Source organism: Hordeum vulgare, chromosome 2H (assembly GCF_904849725.1).
Source record: "Hordeum vulgare subsp. vulgare chromosome 2H, MorexV3_pseudomolecules_assembly, whole genome shotgun sequence".
Lineage (NCBI taxonomy): Eukaryota > Viridiplantae > Streptophyta > Magnoliopsida > Poales > Poaceae > Hordeum > Hordeum vulgare.
Window position 1 is genome coordinate 4,197,432 of NC_058519.1, and position 23,391 is coordinate 4,220,822.

The 23,391-nt window shown below is 47.1% G+C and overlaps 1 protein-coding gene across 1 annotated transcript; it reads left to right on the forward strand.

Annotated features, from left to right (window-relative positions):
- The first annotated feature begins 18,063 nt into the window (after window positions 1-18,063).
- LOC123429046 (putrescine hydroxycinnamoyltransferase 3-like) lies at window positions 18,064-20,332 on the forward strand. Its single transcript, XM_045113107.1, has one exon. The coding sequence runs from the start codon at window positions 18,206-18,208 to the stop codon at window positions 19,853-19,855; it is 1,650 nt and encodes a 549-aa protein (XP_044969042.1). The 5' UTR covers window positions 18,064-18,205; the 3' UTR covers window positions 19,856-20,332.
- Window positions 20,333-23,391: the final 3,059 nt, after the last annotated feature.

Genomic DNA, 23,391 nt, shown 5'->3' on the forward strand with positions numbered 1-23,391 from the left:
CAGGATTGCCGTACCACTCTGGTGCGGAGCGTGCCCTTATGGACCTTCGCGGTTCAGTAGTAACTTGATCTGAAGCTTCATGATCATCATCATTAACTTCCTCTTCAGTCGGTGTAGGCGCCACAGGAACAACTTCCCGCGCTGCGCTACTATCCTGTTCGAGAGGGGGTGCAATTACCTCATCAAGTTCTACCTTCCTCCCACTTACTTCTTTGAGAGAAACTCTTTCTCTAGAAAGGATCCGTTCTTGGCAACAAAGGTTTTACCTTCGGATCTAAGATAGAAGGTATACCCAATGGTTTCCTTAGGGTATCCTATGAATACACATTTCTCCGCTTTGGGTTCGAGCTTTTCTGGTTGAAGTTTCTTCACATAAGCATCGCAGCCCCAAACTTTAAGAAACGACAACTTAGGTTTCTTGCCAAACCATAGTTCATACGGTGTCGTCTCAACGGATTTAGACGGTGCCCTATTGAAAGTGAATGCTGCAGTTTCTAATGCGTATCCCCAAAATGATAGCGGTAAGTCGGTAAGAGACATCATAGATCGTACCATATCTAATAAAGTGCGATTACGACGATCAGACACTCTGTTGCGTTGCGGTGTGCCAGGCAGCGTCAGTTGTGAAACGATTCCACACTTCCTTAGGTGTGTGCCAAACTCGTGACTCAAATATTCTCCTCCACGATCAGATCGTAGACATTTAATTTTTCTGTCACGTTGATTCTCAACCTCACACTGAAATTCCTTGAACCTTTCAAATGTCTCAGATTTGTGCTTCATCAAGTAGATATACCCATACCTACTCAAATCATCGGTGAGAGTGAGAACATAACGATAACCACCGCGAGCTTCAACGTTCATTGGACCACACACATCAGTATGTATTATTTCCAATAAGTCGGTTGCTCTCTCCATTATTCCTGAGAATGGAGTCTTAGTCATCTTGCCCATGAGGCATGGTTTGCATGTGTCAAATGATTCAAAGTCAAGAGACTCTAATAGTCCATCAGTATGGAGCTTCTTCATGCGCTTAACGCCGATATGACCAAGGCGGCAGTGCCACAAGTATGTGGGACTATCATTATCAACTTTGCATCTTTTGGTACTCACACTATGAATATCTATAACATCACGATCGAGATTCATCAAGAATAAACCATTCACCAGCGGAGCATGACCATAAAACATATCACTCATATAAATAGAACAACCATTATTCTCTGACTTAAATGAGTAGCCGTCTCGCATTAAGCAAGACCCTGATACAATGTTCATGCTTAAAGCTGGTACTAAATAAGAATTATTAAGGTTTAAAACTAATCCCGACGGTAGATGTAGAGGTAGCGTGCCGATGGCGATCACATCGACCTTTGAACCATTCCCGACGCGCAACGTCACCTCGTCCTTGGCGAGTCTCCGCTTATTCCGCAGTTCCTGCTTTGAGTTGCAAATGTGAGCAACAGCACCGGTATCAAATACCCAGGAGCTACTACGAGCGCTGGTAAGGTACACATCAATAACATGTATATCACATATACCTTTAACGTTGCAGACCTTCTTGTCCGCTAAGTATTTGGGACAGTTCCGCTTCAAGTGACCCTTTCCCTTGCAATAGAAGCACTCAGTCTCAGGTTTGGGTCCGTTCTTTTTCTTCTTCCCGGCATCTGGCTTACCGGGCGCGGCAACAGCTTTGCCGTCTTTCTTGAAGTTCTTCTTACCCTTGCCTTTCTTGAAACTAGTGGTCTTGTTGACCATCAACACTTGATGCTCTTTCTTGATTTCTACTTCTGCACACTTGAGCATCGAGTACAACTCGGGAAGGGTCTTCTCCATCCCTTGCATGTTGTAGTTAAGCACAAAGCCTTTGTAGCTTGGTGGGAGAGACTCGAGGATTCTGTCAATTGTAGCATCATTCGGAAGTTCGAATCCAAGTGAAGTCAGACGACCGTGTAACCCAGACATTTTGAGTATGTGCTCACTAACAGAACTGTTCTCCTCCATCTTACAGCTAATGAACTTGTCGGAGACTTCATATCCCTCGACACGGGCATGAGCTTGAAAAACTAGCTTCAGCTCCTGGAACATCTCATATGCCCCGTGTTGCTCAAGACGCCTTTGGAGCCCCGTTTCTAAACTGTATAACATGCCACACCTAACCAGAGAGTAGTCATCACTCCGCGTTTGCCAGACGTTCAGAATGTCCTGGGCTGCTGCGGGAGCGGGAGGGTCACCTAGCGGCGCATCAAGGACATAAGCCTTTTTAGCTGCTTCAAGGATGAGCTTCAAGTTGCGAACCCAGTCCGCATAGTTGCTACCATCATCTTTCAGCTTGTTTCTCTCTAGGATTGCGTTGAAATTGAGGTTGACGTTGGACATCTACAATATTTATAAAGACAACTTTTAGACTAACTTCATGACAATTAAGTTCATTTAATCAAATTAAGTATGAACTCCCACTTAAATCGACATCCCTCTAGTCATCTAAGTGATACATGATCCATGTTGACTAACCCGTGTCCGATCATCACGTGAGACGGACTAGTCACCATGGTGAGCAACTCCATGCTGATCGTATTCAACCATACGACTCATGTTCGACCTTTCGGTCTCTTGTATTCGAGGTCATGTCTGTACATGCTAAGCTCGTCGAGTCAACCTAGGTGTATCGCGTGTGTAAATATGGCTTACACCCGTTGTATGCGAACGTTGGAATCTATCACACCCGATCATCACGTGGTGCTTCGAGACAACGAACCTTCACAACGGTGCACACTTAGGGGAATACGTTCTCGAAATTTTAAGAGGGATCATCTTATTATGCTACCGTCGTTCTAAGCAATAAGATGTAAAACATGATAAACATCACAATGCAATCATATAGTGACATGATATGGCCATTATCATCTTTGCTCTTTCGATCTCCATCTTCAGGCATCGCATGATCATCATCGTCACCGGCGTGACACCGTGATCTCCATCATCATGATCTCCATCATCGTGTCTCCATGGAGTTGTCACGCCAACTGCTACTATCACTATTTCAATAGCTAACCGTTAGCAATGAAATAAAAGTAGTAAGCACATGGCGTCGCATCTCATACAATAAATTAAGACAACTCCTATGGCTCCTGCAGGTTGTCATACTCATCGACATGCAAGTCGTGAAACCTATTACAATAACATGATCATCTCATACATCATACATGCAACATCACAACTTTGGCCATATCACATCGCATGTCAAACCCTGCAAAAACAAGTTAGACGTCCTCTAATTGTTGTTGCAAGTTTTACGTGCCTGATTTGGGTTTCTAGCAAGAACGCCTTCTTACCTACGTGACAGCCACAATGATGATATGCCAAAGCTATTTACCCTTCATAAGGACCCTTTTCATCAAATCCAATCCGACTAGAGTAGGAGAGACAGACACCCGCTAGCCACCTTTATGCACGGTCTGCATGTCTGTCCGTGGAACCAGTCTCACGTAAGCGTACGTGTAAAGTCGGTCTGGGCCACGTCATCCCACCATACCTCTGGAAAAGAATAAGACTAGTAGCGGCAAGCAAATTGACTAATCATCGCCCACAACTTTTGTGTTCTACTCGTGCATAGAATCTACGCATAGAAAACCTGGCTCGGATGCCATTGTTGGGTAATGTAGCATAAATTCAAAATTTTCCTACGCATATTCAGATCTTCCTATGGAGAGACCAGCAACGAGAGAGGGGTAAGAGCATCTTCATACCTTTGAAGATCACTAAGCGGAAGCGTTGCTAGAACGCGGTTGATGGAGTCGTACTCGCAACGATTCCGATCTAGTGCCGAACTACGGCACCTCCGCGTTCAACACACGTGCAGCCCGGTGACGTCTCCCGCACCTTGATCCAGCAAGGAGGAGGGAGAGGTTGGGGAAGAACTCCAGCAACACGACGGCGTGGTGTCGATGGAGAGACGAGGTCTCCCGGCAGGGCTTCGCCAAGCACCGGCAGAGAGGAGGAGGAAGAATAGCAGGGTTGCGTCGAGGGAGAGGGAAAAGTCTAATCTCCAATGGCCAAAACTGCCCACTATATATAGGGGAAGGGGAGAGGGGGTGCCACCCCTAGGGTTCCCACCCTAGGGGGTGCGGCAGCCCCCCCAGATGGGAGGTGCGGCGGCCAGAGGGGGGAGGAGGGGGTGGCGCACCAACTGGTGGGCCTTAGGCCCACCTGGCTTAGGGTTTGCCCCCCCCCTTTCTCTCCCTTGCGCAATGGGCTGAGTGGGGAGGCGCACCAGCCCACCTAGGGGCTGGTTCCCACCCCCACTTGGCCCACCTGACCTCCCGAGGTCGTTGCCCCCCTTCGATGGTCCCCCGGGGCAACCTCCGGTGGTCCCGGTGGTCCCGGTACGTTACCGGTGATGCCCGAAACACTTCCGGTATCCGAAACCATCCGTCCTATATATCAATATTTACCTCCGTACCATTCCGGAGCTCCTAGTGACGTCCGGGATCTCATCCGGGACTCCGAACAACTTTCGGTAACCTCGTATAACAATTCCCTATAACCCTCGCGTCATCGAACCTTAAATGTGTAGACCCTACGGGTTCGGGAGACCGGCAGACATGACCGAGACACCTCTCTGGCCAATACCATCAGCGGGGTCTAGATACCCATTGTGGCTCCCACTTGCTCCACGATGATCTCATCGGATGAACCACGATGTCAAGGATTGAATCAATCCCGTACACGATTCCCTTTGTCTGTCGGTATAGAACTTGCCCGAGATTCGATCATCGGTATACCTATACCTTGTTCAATCTCGTTGCCGGTAAGTCTCTTTACTCGTTCTGTAGCACGTCATCGTGTGACTAACTCCTTAGTCACATTGAGCTCATGATGATGTTCTACCGAGTGGGCCCAGAGATACCTCTCCGTCGCACGGAGTGACAAATCCCGATCTCGATTCGTACCAACCCAACAGACACTTTCGGAGGTACCCGTAGTGCACCTTTATAGTCACCCAGTTACGTTGTGACGTTTGATACACCCGAAGCACTCCTACGGTATCCGGGAGTTGCACAATCTCACGGTCGAAGGAAAAGATACTTGACATTAGAAAAGCATTAGCATACGAACAATACGATCTAGTGCTAGGATTAGGATTGGGTCTTGTCCATCACATCATTCTCCTAATGATCTGATCCTGTTATCAATGACATCTAATGCCCATGATCAGGAAACCATGATCATCTATTGACTAACGAGCTAGCCAACTAGAGGCTTGCTAGGGACACATTGTAATCTATTTATTCACACATGTATTACTGTTTCCTGTTAATACAATTATAGCATGAACAATAGACGATTATCATGAACAAGGAAATATGATAATAACCATATTATTATTGCCTCTAGGGCATATTTCCAACAGTTAGCGCTACCCGAGGAGTAATTTTACATAAACAGGGGGGCCAGTGCTGATGGTGTTGGTCCCAAACGGTCTGCCTGCGGGGCCACCGCGAGGAAACTCGAGGTTTGGCACCCGTAGCTAGTTCCATCCGTCGTGTCCTGAGAATGAGATACACGGCTCCTATCGGGTTCGTCGACACGTCGGGCGGCCTTGCTGGATTAGTTTTACCTTTGACGAGAATTCTTGTGCATCGGGATTCCGCTGATGCTTTGGGTAATGTCAGAGTTGAGGTTTTCCATTAGGGAATCCGACGAGATCGCGAGCTTCGTGATTGAGGATTTCTATGCGGCTTGTGGTAATTTGCGATGGACTAGTTGGAGCACCCCTGCAAGGTTAAATCTTTCGGAAAGTCGTGCCCGCGGTTATGTGGCAACGTGGAAACTTTGTTTAACACTGGTTCTAGATAACTTGAAGTTAACTTAATTAAAACTTGCCAACTGTGTGCGTAACCGTGACTGTCTCTTTCGTGAGTTCCTTCTCCAATCGAGGACACGGTGGGGTTATGTCTGACGTAGGTAGGTGTTCAGGATCATTCATTTGATCATCAGTAGCTCACGTTCGTTATGCGTAGATCTTCCCCCTCTTATTTTCTTGTACTCGTAAGTTTAGGCACCTCATATATGCTTAGCCGTTGCTGCAACCTCACCACTTAACCATACCTCACCCATTAAGCTTTGCTAGTCTTGATACCTTTGGAAATGAGATTGCTGAGTCCCCTGTGGCTCACAGATTACTACAACACCAGTTGCAGGTACAGGTAAAGGTTACTCGACGCGAGTGTGTTGATTATTCATTTGGAGTTGCTTCTTCTTCTTCTTCTTCTTCATCGATCTAGGATGGGTTCCAGGCCGGCAGCCTGGGATAGCAAGGATGGACGTCGTTCTTATTTTATCTTTTGTTTTCGTCCGTAGTCGGACCCTGCTCTTACTCTTGATGCTTATGTAATATACTGATATGACTCTGATGTAGCTTGTGGCGAGTGTAAACCAATCCTATATATATATCTCATCTTTTCAGTACATGTACATGTAACGATATCCATTCTTGCGACATGACGAGATGCGCTTCTATCGCTGACGAGGCCTTCGTGCCAAATTGAGGATAGGATCTCATCTTGGGCGTGACAAGTTGGTATCAGAGCAGTACCGACCTAGGAGCCCCCTTGATTGATCGAACTTGGCCGAGCCGAGTCTAGAGAAAAACTACTTTGAGTCTAGTTATATATCGGAGAGTAGGATTCTTTTTTCTCCTCTTCTAGCTCTGGTGAGGAATCTTGACGTAATAATTTAATTCTACTCCTCTTCTCACTCAAAAAAAAATTTAGGATCATGCGGCTATTTTTGAGATCTAGATAATGCCAATGTGACGGAGTTCTGTCTTGGTGCCCCCTATCTGCTTTAAGTTTCAGGGGAGTTGAGCTCCAGGGGATTCTTGAGCACATCGTTATCATTCAGATTTCTTAGTATCCCAGAACGAATGATGTTCGTAATTGCTTCAATACTAGTAGTGGCGAGATAACCCCGATGTCCCTAGTACTGGTGCAGATTGTTCGGGAGTACTGCCATACTTTTATCGTTGTGATCACGAGGGTCTGTTGTAGATGAAGATCCGAGATTCTGGTTGTGTGTTGACGGATGTGATACAGGTGACGGGTTAGTATAGGAGTTGTGTGTTATTACTCCTTGTATCCGTGTACCAGATTGCATGACCAGATATTTCGGGAATTCATAGGTGGGAATTCAAGTAGTTACTTATAGGATAATCTTCCAACAAATGCATGATGTTAGGTTGGGGTTCGACATCTAGTGGATTCCTGTCCACGAAAATATCGGGCAAAATCTTTCTCATGAGTTTGTTCTGGCTAATTGCAAGCCGCACCCTTTCTTTTATGGAATATGGTAATTCAAGTTGCTTCGATGTCAAGCGGTGACTTCACATCTTTTCTAAGCAGTGTTCTCATATTCATATGAGAGGGCTAATCCTTTTGCTTAATCAATCGTCTTATCAATTCTTGTCAACCGGAGTCGTCATGTTAATCCTTTTCAACCGGTGTGTTTCTCTTCAAGTAATCCTATCCTCTCCAATTTTGTCAGATCATTCTCTCATTTTATTCCGGAGTTCATCAAATCTAGCCCAAGTTGTCTTTGTTTTTCCCCGCCCTCCCTCCCTTTTTCTTCAGTGATTCAATTTTCATCCAAGTGCCGTCATATTAAGTGATGCTTCCGCTATCTCTTCTTCCTTTTCTAGCTGGTGATTCGTTGTGAAGATTCTCAGGAGTTCTAGTGCATCATTCCTTCAATCTGGTTATCTTTTTCCGGTGAATTTAATTCAGTTGTCCGTGTTCATTATATCCTTTTCATCCTTGTAATTCTTTCCTATGTTGGAAATTTTTATCAGTCTATCTTGTTGTCGTTTCTCTCTATTATATCCGGAGCGTTGAAGTTATCTCAGAATTCTTGTTTTCAATTCTTTCATTTATTTCAAGGTGCTCAGCCTCATCTACTTCTCTTCATACCGGTGCAATATCTCTCTTCTAAGCAATCTTTTCAATGGTGGTTTCTTTGAGTGGGCCCATAACCCATAGGTTTTCCCAGGATCTTATCTGGCTCTTTTAATCCTTGCCCGGAGATCACAAATGTGACGTAAGTATGAATTTCATCAGTCATATTCCTTCTTCAACATCGCTTCAAATTTATTTTCGTCATTGGCTCAACCTTCCATTCTTCTTTATTCCAGAGTGTCTCATTATTCTTGGTGCTGTCTCTCGTCGTCATTCTCAACTTGCTCCATTCTTGTGAAGATTGTCATCTCAGCTTCGTGTTATCCTCTCAATTGTTTCTATCGTTAGTAATCCCTTTCTTGCTATCTGGTGCATTTCTGTGTTGTTTTCATTCTCGTTCCTCCGAAGGCCATCATTTCAGAAGATTCTTCGTTCTCAGTTTTCAGCTTCATCCTCAATTCTTCTCAATTGTTGTCTCTTCATTCGTCTCTCGATTATCCGGTGCCTTGTTCTAGTTTTCTCTCAGGTGGCTCATGATCTCTTCATTCTCATGTATCTCCAGTCATTCATGGTTGCCTCATTCATTTCAATTCTCACCGGTGTCTCCTTCAAGACTTCGTCTAGTTTGTGCTCATATATTTCCTCAATCATTTCTAGAAGAATAAGTGGTATGCTAAATCCGGTGCTTGTCATAAATTTAACTTGATGAAGGATAAGCATAACATAATTCTTATTCCTGTTTCATAGTGATTTCAATCTTTCTTTCGGAGTGGCTCGTGATATCAATTCCTTTTTCTCAAGTGTTCTAATCTTTTCTTTCCGGAGTTCCAAGTATTGTCAAGTATCTCTTCATGAAGCTTCATCTAAATCATTGCAAGCCCTTTAATCTTATTCATTTCTACCTTGATATCTTTGCATCATTCATTCGTATACGGAGGTCCTTCTTGGTGGTTCATCAAGGTTTCAATCCATTCTCAAGTGTTCTTCAAGAATCTTATTGGACAACCTCAATTTTTCTTCTCTTGCATTTCCAAGTGTATTTGTTATTCCTTTTCCTTTGAGGTGCTATTATAGCATTCTTGTTAGTGTAGGAGCCTCGAAAAGATTTCCTTTCAAGAATGAGATAATTAAACCACCAATTCTATGATCATGAGACATATTTCAACCCATGATTTCTTCATTGAGCTATCCTGGTTTGGATTTCACCTAAAGCTTTTCCTATGGATTGTTTCTATCATGGTGCTTGACATTAATCCAAGTTCTCAATGTATCCTCTTGGTGTAAGATATTGTTCATATTTTGTTTCTCCCAATCAATCCTTGTTTCTGTTAGTGGCTGGTTGTCACTTCATTAGTTTGAAAGGGTTTCCATAAGCCCACTACTTTCTTGTTCTTTTCGTTGTTGTTTTTCCAACAACTCCGCACAATTCTTCTTGTAAGGATGCTTGCCAAGTTCATTGGAGTTACTAGTTGTCATTCTCTCTTCATTCTCTTCTTCCGTATGAGCTAGTTCCTATTCTATTTGTTCCGGAGGCTTTGTGATGTTGCTCTTTTGGGTCTATCTTGGTGTTCTATCAAGATCATGGTGCTCCCTTGTTATATTTAGTTGTTTGTTATGAATATTGTCTAATTCTCTCTTCTTATCGAATTTTTTGTCCCATTTTCCTACCGAAGTGCTGCCGAAATTTTCCGTGAATTCTTGCTTCTTTCTCATATCATTCCTCATCGCTTTGCAACCTTCAAGGATCGTTGGTTTCACTCGTTTGTCAAAGAAGCGGCTAAGATTTTTACCTCATGTTCCTTCTCATCCTCTCCCCCTTTCATTCCTGGATCTCGGGGCGAGATCCTCTTGCAGTGTAGGAGAGTTGTGACAGCCCGAGACCGACGTTCCAGAAGATTCCCCTTTTCTTTCCGTTTTCGTCGTGTGTCTATTTTCTTTTGTCGCATCATCATCGCATCATGCGCATCATCAGCATTGCATCGGCACCCCGTTGCCGCCAGTTTTCAAAACTTGCATCCGTTAGTAGTTGCCGGTTCTCGACGTTGTCCGTTCTGAGACCGACCGCACACGCACGCGCCCGCGGCATCGTTAAAAACCCTGTTTTTAAAGTGCGTTTAAAACTTTCTCTGATCAAGGTGAAACTTGGCATGCGGTCGTGATTAGTTCTAGGTAGGCCGCCTGTCGAATTTCGTCGCGATCGGAGTTCGTCTGGTACCCGAACGGTCGACCGTGGCGGCACCGTATTCGGTCTACCGTCGGACGTCTGTCGGTGTGTTATAAATCATTGCCGCGCCGCACCACTTCCCTCTCTTCTTAGCCAACGCCACTCTACACAGCTAACCCTAGCCCGCCTCCCCGATCGGACCGCACGTTCGCGATTGGAGGGTCGAAAAACCTCCCGGTACCCGAAACACACGGTCGTAACCGTTGGGTCCGGATCAACCCCGTTTTACCCTAAACTGTCATCGGTTTGTTCATTGGTCTCCCTAACCTAATAATTTCGACCGTTCGATTTCAATCGAAGGGATGAGATAGCCCTAGCCTAATCCGAGAATATATAGCAGTCCAACCCTAGCCTAGAATTCCGCTCCACCCATCCATCCCTAGTCACATCGACCCGCCGCCGCAAGCCTCTCCCACCTTGGGATCTCGTCCCGATCCCCTCGTAGCCAACCAATGCCGCCCTTGCCCGACCCAGCACATCACCGACTCCCTCGCCCCACCTGGTCTCCTCCTTGCTCTGCCCGTCGAGCCAGCCTGATGCAGCAGCCTCCTGTGCATGCTAAGGACCTAGTCGGACAGCACCCTTGCGGTAGGAGCCTTGCCTCCCCTCACCGCATGCAGCAGTAGATCGAACATTCAGAATCAGCCCCGTCGGACCCTATCCTTGTTGTGCTCTCTCCTTTCATTCTCCTTCCTCCTCTTCTTCTCCTCTCTCCCTAACCTTCCCTTCTCTCTGTTCTAACCTGCAGGTGCCATGGATTCCGAGGGGAGCTCCCCCGCGCCGGCCCGGGCGTCCTTCGTCGCATCGTCGGCCAGATCCAGCCTGGTTCCGGCTCAGCCCCTCTGCCCAGCGCACCTCTCTCGCGACCCCTCCTTCCTTCTGCTTCCTCCTCTGATCCCTCTCATCTATGCTTCTTTTCTTTCTTTCAGAGACAGAGTGACGCCTGCTGTTGCCGCCGATGGAGCTCGCCCGTCCCATCACCCCAAGGCCCCTCGTCCCCGGGAATGGATTCCCCATGTCCGGATCCGTCAAACCTCGGTCCCTCTCTGCGTCAGCTCACCATAGTCGCGGCCTCTCTGTACCCCGATGTGAGCAATCCCCGTATCTGATCTATGTTGTTTTTTTCTTAGATCCGTTCGGTAAGTATAGGTTGTATACGGTGGGTACTGCTCATGTCAACGAGCAGCATGCTAGGTGGGGTGGCTAGCGCAGCCAATTCCTATGCAAGGTATCCTCGGATCGAATCCCAGCTTGCCCCATATTTGTTTCTCCTTTTTTTTCTGCACTAGGATTTTGTGAATTTCAGAAAAAGGCATCGATTTTCAAACACCCGTGGCTTTTAGACCGTGCACCGGATCTAGACAAGTTATATATGAAACTTGACTAGAATTTTGCGTAGATTAACAATTTCCAACTCTCATGCATGTTTAAGTCTATTTAGTGTGCTGTTTGCATCGGTTTGCGTGTCGACGTGGTTAAAACGGTTTAGGTCGTAACTATTTGTCCGTAGCTCTGTTGGAGATGTGCCATATATGTAAATGGACCAGAACGACGACTAGAATCACGTGAACCACTTTGTTTTTCCGTTTAACTAACCTAAATTGTGATTAGAACAAATCTGGACAGAATTAAGATTTAACACGTGGGGTCATTTCGGAGATGATATATGTCATTTCCGGCCTCATTTAAAATGCCTATATAGGTAGTTTAATTTGTGCTTCACCCCTTGACATGTTAACAACATTTTAATATTATCGTGTTATTAAACAAGTGTGAACTAATAATTAAACGTGGAGTTTCGTCGATACGCAACTCGTTGCATATCGAGCTTCACTTAATGTGTAGCGTTTGATTGTTGTGATTGTCATGCCTTGCATTAGTCCATTCATGCATCATATGTGTTGTGCATCGTGTGGTGAATATCGTGTGTTGATTTGTATTTCCGGTTTGCTTCGTCTCGATAGAGTTCCGCAAGCGTGTCGGATTGTGAGGACCCGTTCGACTACATCGGTTCGTCTCCTTCACGGAGTCATTCTTCTTCCAAGCGGGATCTCAGGCAAGATGACCATTTCCCCAGATACCATTACTATCATTGTCATGCTAGTTTTACCGCTTCTATCGATTATGTCTCGTTTCCTACCACATGTTAAATATCAGCCTCTCAACAATGCCATGATAACCTTCAACCTGTTCGACCTAGCAAACCACTAATTGGCTATGTTACCGCTTGCTTAACCCTGTGTAGCGTTGCTAGTTGCAGGTGCAGTTGCTTCCATGTAATAACATGGGTCCCTTGTCATATCACCATATTAATGCTATTTAATATAATGGACCTATATACTTGGTAAAAGGTGGAAGGCTCGGCCTTTCTAGCCTGGTGTTTTGTTCCACCTTTGCCCCGTTAGTTTCGGCTACCGGTGTTATGTTTCATAATTGAGCACTCCTAACACGATCAGGGTTGTTATGGGGACCCCCTTGATAATTCGTTTTAGATTAAAGCTGGTCTGGCAAGGCCCAACTTTGGTTCTACATTTGCCCAACATAATAATTTTGATAAATTGAAATGCATAGGGAGTTAGCGCTACCCGAGGAGTAATTTTACATAAACAGGGGGGCCAGTGCTGATGGTGTTGGTCCCAAACGGTCTGCCTGCGGGGCCACCGCGAGGAAACTCGAGGTTTGGCACCCGTAGCTAGTTCCATCTGTCGTGTCCTGAGAACGAGATACGCGGCTCCTATCGGGTTCGTCGACACGTCGGGCGGCCTTGCTGGATTAGTTTTACCTTTGACGAGATATCTTGTACATCGGGATTCCGGTGATGCTTTGGGTAATCTCAGAGTTGAGGTTTTCCGTTAGGGAATCCGACGAGATCGCGAGCTTCGTGATTGAGGATTTCTATGCGGCTTGTGGTAATTTGTGATGGACTAGTTGGAGCACCCCTACAGGGTTAAATCTTTCGGAAAGCCGTGCCCGCGGTTATGTGGCAACGTGGAAACTTTGTTTAACACTGATTCTAGATAACTTGAAGTTAACTTAATTAAAACTTGCCAACTGTGTGCGTAATCGTGACTGTCTCTTTCGTGAGTTCCTTCTCCGATCGAGGAAACGATGGGGTTATGTCTAACGTAGGTAGGTGTTCAGGATCATTCATTTGATCATCAGTAGCTCACGTCCGTTATGCGTAGATCTTCCCCCTCTTATTTTCTTGTACTCGTAAGCTTAGCCACCTCATATATGCTTAGCCGCTGCTGCAACCTCACCACTTAACCATACCTCACCCATTAAGCTTTGCTAGTCTTGATACCTTTGGAAATGAGATTGTTGAGTCCCTTGTGGCTCACAGATTACTATAACACCAGTTGCATATACAGGTAAAGGTTACTCGACGCGAGCACGTTGATTGTTCATTTGGAGTTGCTTCTTCTTCTTCTTCTTCTTCTTCTTTAGCGATCTAGGATGGGTTCCAGGCCGGCAGCCTGGGATAGCAAGGATGGACGTCGTTCTTATTTTCTCTTTTGTTTTCGTCCGTAGTCGGACCCTGCTCTTACTCTTGATGCTTATGTAATGTACTGATATGACTCTGATGTAGCTGGTGGCGAGTGTAAGCCAATCCTATATATATATATATATATATATATATATATATATATATATATATATATATATATATATATATCATCTTTTCAGTACATGTACTTGTAACGATATCCATTCTTGCGACACGACGAGATGCGCTTCTATCCCTGACGAGGCCTTCGTGCCAAATTGAGGATAGGATCGCATCTTGGGCGTGACATTGGTCCAAGCCTACACTTTTCGGGGATTGACACATTGACTTTCATCAAACAACCCCAAGTAGGTACGTACGAGATTGTCGTCCTTCTCTTTAACCACTCGTCATAGGGATTGACCCCATAATCTTTTGTACGAACCTTATTCAGGACATGACATGAAGTCAATATAGCCTCCCCCACCATGCCTTCGATAAACCTGATGTATCTAACATGGTGTTAACCAAATCAATTAGAGTATGGTTTTTTCGTTCGGCAACCCCGTTTGACTGGGATGAATAGGGAGGTGACTTCTTATGAATAATGTCTTGTTCCTCACAAAAAGAATCAAACTCATTTGAGAAGTACTCTCCACCATGATCGGACCGGAGTCGTTTAATTTTCTTTTCAAGTTGGCTCTCAACTTCTGCCTTATAGATTTTTAAAGTAATGTAGAGCCTCATCTTTAGTATTTAACATATACACATATCAATATCTTGAGGAATCATCTATCAATGTCATGAAGTATTTCTTTCCACCTTTAGTCACCACACCATTAATCTCGCAAATATCAGAATGTATGAGTTCTAACAATGCCAAGTCTTCCAGATGATTCTCAAGAAAGAGTCGAGTTGGTCCTCTGACGACGAACGCTGGGCTGACGCCTTCATCGCGACAGAGGAATCGGACATTGGTGCGTCGGAGAAAGACGCCGAGGAGTAACTTATGGTTTTTATTGTGTTTTATGTACTATGAACTATCGACGAGGAGTATCTCTATCTAGACTATCTCTTGATGAGGAGTGGTTTTTATCTATCTAAACTATCTATGCCCATCATCTTGTTTTAGCTTTATTATTAGCACGACGCGAGCAATTTTTTCAACGGCCGTCGGAGCCAGCGCTATGTGGTGCACAAAAAAATGCTATTCTTGTTGGAGATGCTCTAAACTCATGCAAATCCGGCCTCATAAACGCCCGCGGACATGATCGGTCAGTGATTGAATTGTTTGTTTTAACCTTTCCTTTTTATCTTCACAATTGTATCTTTTATATTTTTTCTCATATGTTCGATCATTTGCACGTTATTGGTGGAAAAAAGAGAAAGAAAAAAGAATAAATAAACAAAAAAAATGTGGTCCAAGGTGGACGTCCTATGTAATGGACTGATCGGGCATGTCCGGACGCGTTCATAAACCCTCGTATCGTCCTCATATTTGAGATGAATTTAAAAGGTGGCGGTTATTGCGGACGTTTAAGATAGATATGAGAAGTCCGCCTGAATTGATTTTTTATGACCGGTGAGTGATCGGGCGGACCTTTTGAATGTTTGAAATGGGTTTGAGAGGTCCGGCTGTGGATGCTCTTACATACTTACACGGAAGAACTTCTACCATCTCGAACGTGGAATATTTGAGCTCGAGCTCAAATGTACCTGTATGAACTGTATAATAAAAAATTTCATCATGATATTACATTTTAGTAAGAACGTGACAAAAAAAAAAGTTAAACCATGTTGCTCTAAATGGCGTTGAAAATGATATGTTTGGAACCGAGCCCGGTGTAGCACGTGAACCAAGTTCCGATAGCTGGAGGCAGATCGAATCCCGGGCGGCACGGTCGTTTCTTCCATCTCGTTTAATAATTCGTAATATAGTGAGGGGAGACGAACGGTTGGCCGCTCGTACCATATGAACTGTTAAGAATAGAATAGTTGCTTATTAATTAAGCTAATTGTTACTCCTCCGTTTTTAAATATAAGTCTTTTAAAAAAATTTACTAATGTACTACATACGGAATAAAATAAGTGAATGTATATTTTACAGTATGTCTATATACATCCGTATGTAATTTTCTAGTAAAACAGTTAAAAAGACTAATATTAAGGAACGGAAGGAGTAGATAAGTTACTTGATTCTCAAGTAACCATGTATTTCCTTGGCTCTCAATGCAACTATGTGATTTCTTGACTCTCAAGTAACCAAGTAACTATTGGTTACTTGACTACCAAGCAACAAATGTACTTCCGTCCGGTATAAATACCTCATTTTTATTATAAATAAAGACTTATAAACCATCTTTCATTCATCTTTTTCGTATTTTACTTTCTACTTCAAACATGTTATCAGCACGAAAGATCTGTACTCGGGATGTGGAGCCCGTGGCAGATACGTTTTCTCTTGGAATTAAATCGCCGCCCACCCTACCCCATGCAGGCTGGAGACGGGCGCGGCGCGGCGCGTGGACCGCGTGGAGCGCGCGGCAGATCATCCATGGATACGTGTTCTTCCAAATAAATTCCGGCTGCCTATCGCTGCAGGCTGGAGACCTGTAAAAACGCACCAGCACCACAGCACAGGATCAAGCAAGAAAGCAAGAACTCAAGCAATGGGGGTAGCTAGGCCACTGCCCCCGATCCAATCCAAGCCGGACAGGTCGTCACCGGCAATGGAGGTAGCTAGCTCAAAAGGTCGAGTGCGGAGCGGTTGCGCGCACCGAAAAAAACGGCCGCGCGGTAGATTTGACACCTGGCGCTAGGTGCGCACTATATATTCAGCATCTTTTTCACGCATCCTTCCATCGCTCCCACTCGACCCTTACCTCGCCACACGCTCTCTTCCTATCTCTCTCTCGCCTCGCCGTCGCCGCATCGTCATGGAACTTCGGGCTACCGCAGCGTCCACGCGCCCCTCCGGCACCTTCTACAACGAGATCCGCTCCGGCGACATGCGCCTCGGCCTCGCCGCGTTCGGCACCACCGACAAGGCCGTCCGTGCTTATGACGCGGCGGCGTGGCGCCTCAACCGGTCTCATAGAGAGATGAATTCCCCCGAGGTGATGACGCGGGAGTGGACGCAGATGGTCGCACCTTGCATGCGGTTTGTCATCGAAGAGGACCGTCGCCGGAACCGAAGGTGAGAGCGCCGCCTCGGCATCGCTGAGATGGACGAACATGCCTCGGCATCATTGATGAGCGCACATTCTTCTCGCAAAGGAGGGCGGAGCAAGACGCCTATCGTGAAGACTGGAATATCCGGAAGTAAGCCATAGTCTTCCAGATGAAGCTCAAGGAAGAGTCGACTTGGTCCTCCGACGATGAACGCTGGACTGACGCCTTCATCACGACGGAGGAATCGGACACTGTCGCGTCAGAAGAAGACGACGAGGAGTACTTTATCGTTTTTATTGCTTTTTATGTACTATGAATTATCGACGAGGAGTATCTCCATCTATAAACTATCTAGACTATCTATTGACGAGGAGTGGTTTTTATCTATCTAGACTATCTATGCCCATCATCTTGTTTTAACTTTATTTTTAGGCTTTTGCTGGAGTGGCGCGCGCGTATTTTTTTCTGCGGCCGTTGAAGGCAGCGCTCTGTGGCGCACAAAAAAATGATATTCCTGTTGGAGATGCTCTTAACTCATGCAAATCCGGTCTCATCAGTGCCTTATTTTTTTCATATGTTCGATCATTTGCACATGATTGATGGAAAAAAAAAAGAGAGAAAAGAATGAATAAAGAAAGAAAAAGGTGTTTTAAGGTAGGGTCGCGTCCTACGTGGCGGATTGATCGGGCATGCCCGAACGGTCCATAAACCGTCGTAGCGTCCTCATATTTAAGATGAATTTGAAAGGTGCGAGTGAGTCATGAAATGCACCATCATGAACAGTATAATAAAAAATTCAAATAAAACAAAAAATTCTGATTTTTTTAATGAAGTTTGACAAAAGTTCTAAGCGCTTGCAAATTTTCATCATCATATCACATTTTAGTAAGGCGTGACAAAAAAAATGATGATCTGAAAATGATACTTTCGAAAGCATTTCAAAACATTGGTTTTGTCTTTTTCTTTCCACGCCTTATAGGAATGTGATATCGTGACGGAAAACAAACGCGTGTCCGTTTGAATCGACGCGTTGATTTGATTTTTCTGTTGAAGGTGACCTAAATGCATACTCCGAACGTAATATAGGTAGGCCCCCCGGTGAGGGGACACGAACGGTCGTTGGCCGCTCGTACCATATGAACCAGATCCGTGCGCGGCGCGTGGAACGCGTGGCAGATACGTTTTATCTTGGAAATAAATGCCCGCCTGCCCTACCCCATGCAGCCTGGAGACGGGCGCGGCGCGTGGAGCGCGTGGAGATCATCCATGCATACGTGTTGTTCCAAATAAATTCCGGCCGCCTACCCATGCAGCTGAAGACCTTTAAAAACGCAGCAGCACCGCAGCACAGATCAAGCAACAAAGCAAGAAATGGAGGTAGCTAGCCCACTACTCCCGGTCCAATCCAAGCCGGATAGGTCGGCAACGGCAATGGAGGTAGCTAGGTCACTGCCCCCGATCCAATCCAAGCCGGACAGGTCGCCACCGGCAATGGAGGTAGCTAGCTCACCGTCACCGCTGCCGCTCCCATCCAAGCCGGACAGGTCGGCACCGGCAATGAAGGTAGCTAGCTCACCGCTCCGTGTCCCGTCCAAGCCGCAAAGGTCGGCGCCGGGAATGGAGGTCGCTAGCTCACCGTCACCGGTCCCGGTCCCATCCAAACCGGACAGACCGGCACCGGCAATTGAGGTTCAGGTCCTAAGCTCGAAGCTCGTCCGGCCGGCTGCGTCGACCGATGCCGCCGTCGACGCTGGACTCGAGTATGTCCCTCTCTCCGTCTTCGACAGGGTGACGTACCAGATCCAAATGGCCATTATCTACGTCTTTGCGCCGCCGTCCCCCTCCACGGCCGCCCTCGAGAAGGGCCTGGCCGCGGCGCTGGCCAGGTACCGCGGCTTCGCGGGGCAGCTAGGGGAGGCGCCCGGCGGAGGTCCGGCCGTGCTGCTCAATGACCACGGCGCGCGCGTCGTTGAGGCGTGTGTGGACGCCGACCTCGTCGACGTGGCACCGCCCATGCCCAAGCCGGAGCTGCTGCTGCTGCACCCGAACCTGGAGGAAGGGATGGACGAGGTGGTGGTGCTGCAGCTCACACGGTTCCGCTGCGGCTCCCTGGCCGTGGGGTTCACGTCCAACCACGCCGTCACCGACGGCCGTGGCACCAGCAACTTCCTCGTCGCTTGGGGGCGTGCCACCAGGGGAGTTGACATGGGCCTTCCCCCCGTGTACAACCACGACGAGCTCTTCAAGTCACGTTCCGTGCCCCGCGTCGAGTTCGACCACCGCAATCGGGAGTATTACATGCCAGTGCCACCGTTGCCCACCAAGGTCGGCAGCGACGCCGACGGCAAGATCAAGAAGAACATCGTCATCCACAAGGCGCATTTCACCAAGGACTGGATAGCCCGTCTCCGTGCCAGCGCGTCGGAAGGCCGCGGCCGCCCCTTCAGCCGGTTCCAGAGCATCCTCGCCCACCTGTGGCGCGCCACCACGCGCGCAAGGGGACTTCGCCACAACGAGACCTCCAAGATCCGTCTGTCGGTGGACGGACGAGACCGCCTCGGCGTGCCGGCCGAGTACGCCGGTAACCTCGTCCTGTGGGCGTTCCCGCAGGCCACGGCCGGCGACCTGCTGAACCGGCCGCTGAAGTATGCCGCGCAGACCATTCACGACGAGGTGGCCAGGGTGGCCGACGCCGAGTACTTCCGGTCGTTCGTCGACTTCACGAGCTCCGGCGTCATCGAGGAGGAAGGGCTGGCACCAAGCGCCGCGTTGAACCTGAGGGAAGTGCTGTGCCCGGACCTGGAGGTGCATAGCTGGCTCACCTTCCCGTTCTACGACCTCGACTTCGGCACGGGGACGCCATCGTACATCATGCCCTCTTACTTCCCGTTCGAGGGGCTCATCTTCCTCATGCCATCCTACATCGGAGACGGTAGCGTCGATGCCTTCGTACCCGTCTTTCAGCATAACCTCGAGGCTTTCAAGCAATGCGTCTACTCCATCGATGATCTCCATGCATGAACCGTGAGATGCATCGAGTAGCAGCCAATCCATCACAAGAATATGCAGCACAACACGTACGATTCAAGTTAAATTACTTTCGTGCCAAAATAAGTCTCCATGCCATGCATCAATGCATGCGATGAAGCTCCAAAAATAAAACTGCATATATATGCATGCATGTGATCGCTATATGCGGTGCAATAGCTTGCGTCCATTCCTTGTTATATATATGCAATAGTTCCGCGCCATATATTTTTGTTTCTTTGTTTGTTGTGGAATATTTTCTTCAACCCGTGAAAGTTTATTTTAAGAACAACCTGTTAAAGTATTTGTGCCATGCTACAAAGACTCTCAAGGAGAATCTTATAGGGACTTATAGTTCTAATATCGTATTTTATTTCATGTTAAGTTCTAGAAACCAAACACGTAGGAACTTTTTAGGGACTTAGGACTTATAAGTTGGGACTAAAAAAGTACTAAGACTTATGAACCAAACATGGCCTACCTTTAAGTCCCTTTTATAATTGGAATTATCCAGATTTAATGGCTTGACTAATAGTTACTCCATCCGGAACTAAAACAACTACATGTATTGAAGCGAAGGGCATATTTTTTTAAAAACAAAGGCACAAGAAAACGAAGGGTAAACGTTTTCGGCCACCGCGTCGGCCGAAACGTTGGGCCGGTCGTGTGGCTGGCGTTGGATCGACGTGCGTGCCCACCTCTTCCTCCTTTCCTCTCCCCCTTCCTCCATCTCCTTCCTCCTCCTCCTCCTCCTTCTTCCCTCTTCTTTCCCCCTTCCCCCCTACGCGTTGTCGGCGAGCGCTGCGGCCTCTCCACCGGCAGTCGTTGCGCCTGACGGCGGGGATCTCGCGTGCCCACCGCCTCCTCCTTTCATCTCTCCCTTCCTCCATCTCCTTCCTCCTCCTCCTCCTTCTACTCCCCTCATCTCCCTTTTTCCTCCCTGCAACCTCAGGCGTTGTCGGCGAGCGCTGCGGCTTCTTCACCGACAGCCGCTGCGCCTGACGGCGGTGACCGCAGGTGAACCACGCGAGATGCTGCAGCGGGGTGACGGTTGAAACTTTTTTAATATACGGTTGAAGCTTTTTCTGTCAACGTTTGCAACTTTTTTCCTCGTGAAGTATTTTGGTTGAAGCTTTTTTTTAACGGTTGAAGCTTTTCTATACACGGTTGAAACTTTTGAGGAGTGACCACGCGAGATGTTGCAGTCGGAGCGGCGTTTGAAACTTTTTTCATACATGGTTGAAGCTTTTTCTGTCAACGTTTGCAACTTTCCCTCGTTGAAGTTTTTGGTTGAAGCTGTTTTTCTTAACGGTTGAAGCTTTTTCTACACACGGTTGAAACTTTTTATCCAGCGTTTGCAACACACGGGGTGAGATGCGATGAGGTGAAGACCGACGGGCTGCATCCATGGTGCTTTCGACGGACGGCCGAGGCGGCGACCCGCGACGACCGAGGTGAGGGCGACCAGCGGTGAGGAGGCGAGGCGAGGCGGTCGGCGCGTACTGGGGCATCGGCGCAGGCGAGGACGGTCGGCACGTGGTGGGGCGTCTGCGCAGGCGAGGCGCGTGCTGGGACGGCGGCCTACGCGAGGATGGCGGGCGGGTGGGGGCTCCACGCGACCAGATCTGACGGCCAGGGGGCCCTGATCTGACGGCTGTTGCGCGACCGACGAGCCGGCGCCTAGCACTGTCCAAAACGAAGGGCATATTACTCAATAATACTTGAGTTAGGTTCATTGCCAGAATGGATCAGTTTGCTGCCTGCCAAAAAACTTTGCCAAGTGTATTTTGCCGGGCAACGGTAAACAGGCCAGCCTAAACCGTCTGCTAGGAAAAACACCGGCAACGTTTACAACACTCTGCAAGTTGGTGGACACATTTCCGTGCTCGCCGCGGTTGACGGCATGGTGACAACACATCCAAATATGTTGAGTGTTTTCTACGTCAACACATGGCAAAGTATTTACCTTTTTTCCGATGAAACATAGGGTTTTATTCCAAAGATATAGACTTACAATCTTCAGCAACTAATTTGGTAATACATGGAGGTGGCTGGCCCAACCAACAAGCAGTGCTATCACCACGTCTACCATAGTTTGCTAAACAATGAGCAACTCTATTTTATTCTCGACTAATTTTAATAGGAATGACAACCCTATCCAGAAAGTGCCTCCTAATCTCCGAAACTAGATTACCGTAGGCCGATCTATCAAAAGACTCCTCCACAATCATCTTGAGAGCCACCGCACAATCAGCTTGGAGAACAATAGTGGATTGAGAGTGAACCACCGCCAACTGTAGCCCTTCTTTCATCGCTTGCAATTCTGCTTCAAGAGCCTCGTTGCAATGGAACAATTTGCGATAGGAAGCAAAGATAACAACCCCTTTGTTATCTCAAAGAATCATACCAGTGCCTGCTGACCCATCCACCGGATCATCAGAACCATCCACCGATAAGGCCACTACCTGCATCGTCGGCGCTGGCCATGGCTTACATGGAAGAGATGTGGGGATTACCATTGTATTAGCAGATACCGTGATCGGGGTTTTACCTTTCAAAATCTCCTCAACACTCATTGCTACGTCTTTGTAGGAGTTGTAGTACCTTGACAGAAACGAGCATGAAATGTCCAACGGGGGAATAGTTTTGCCATGTATGATCTCATTCCTCAAATGCCAAATCTGCCATAACACCATGATGATCCTGCTCCGGATTCGTTCTTGTGACTCCATCAGTAGGTGTAGTAACCACTCAGGCCCGGTACATACAATATCAGTCCTATTCGGCAGTGGCCATGATCTTTGCATTGAATCCCATAGACTTGCGGCATTAGGACATACCAGCAGAGCATGAAATGATGTCTCTTCCTCTCGTCCACATAGGGCACAGACAACGGTTGTTCTTATATGTCTCCGGTACTTCTCAGCGAGTGTAGGGAGTGAACCGGAGATCGCCTGCCAAGCAAAGTGCCGCATCTTTGGAGGTGCAGCTACATTCCAGACCAGTTTCCACACCGACCTGCCACCCGATGGGGCTGACGAAGAAGTACCAGGGTTGATTTGATCCCAACAGGTTGACATTGCAAAATGATACGCACTTTTGACCATTAGATTACCTGATCTGTCCCAAGGCCAAGACACAAAATCATCCAATTGGCATGGAGAGGTTCTGATCTTCAGAATGGAGTCAACATCAACCAGGCAAAAATATTGTTGCAGCAACCCAATCCTCCAGTTCCCGTAACCGTCCAGAAAATCCTTTACTTTGTTAAAGCGGCAATTGCGCTTTGGCAGAATAGGAGTGAAAGGAGGACCCCTAGGAATCCACGGGTCCCTCCACACACGTATTTTTGCACCATTTCCAACCCTCCAGATCATACCTTGTTTCACCAATTCCAAACCATATTCAATACCCTTGCACACCGCCGAGGAGTTAGCAGGAAACACTGTATCAACCAGATTGCCATTAGGGAAATACTTCGCACGTAGTAGTTTTGCACAAAGCGAGTCCGGAACAGTAAGAAGCCTCCA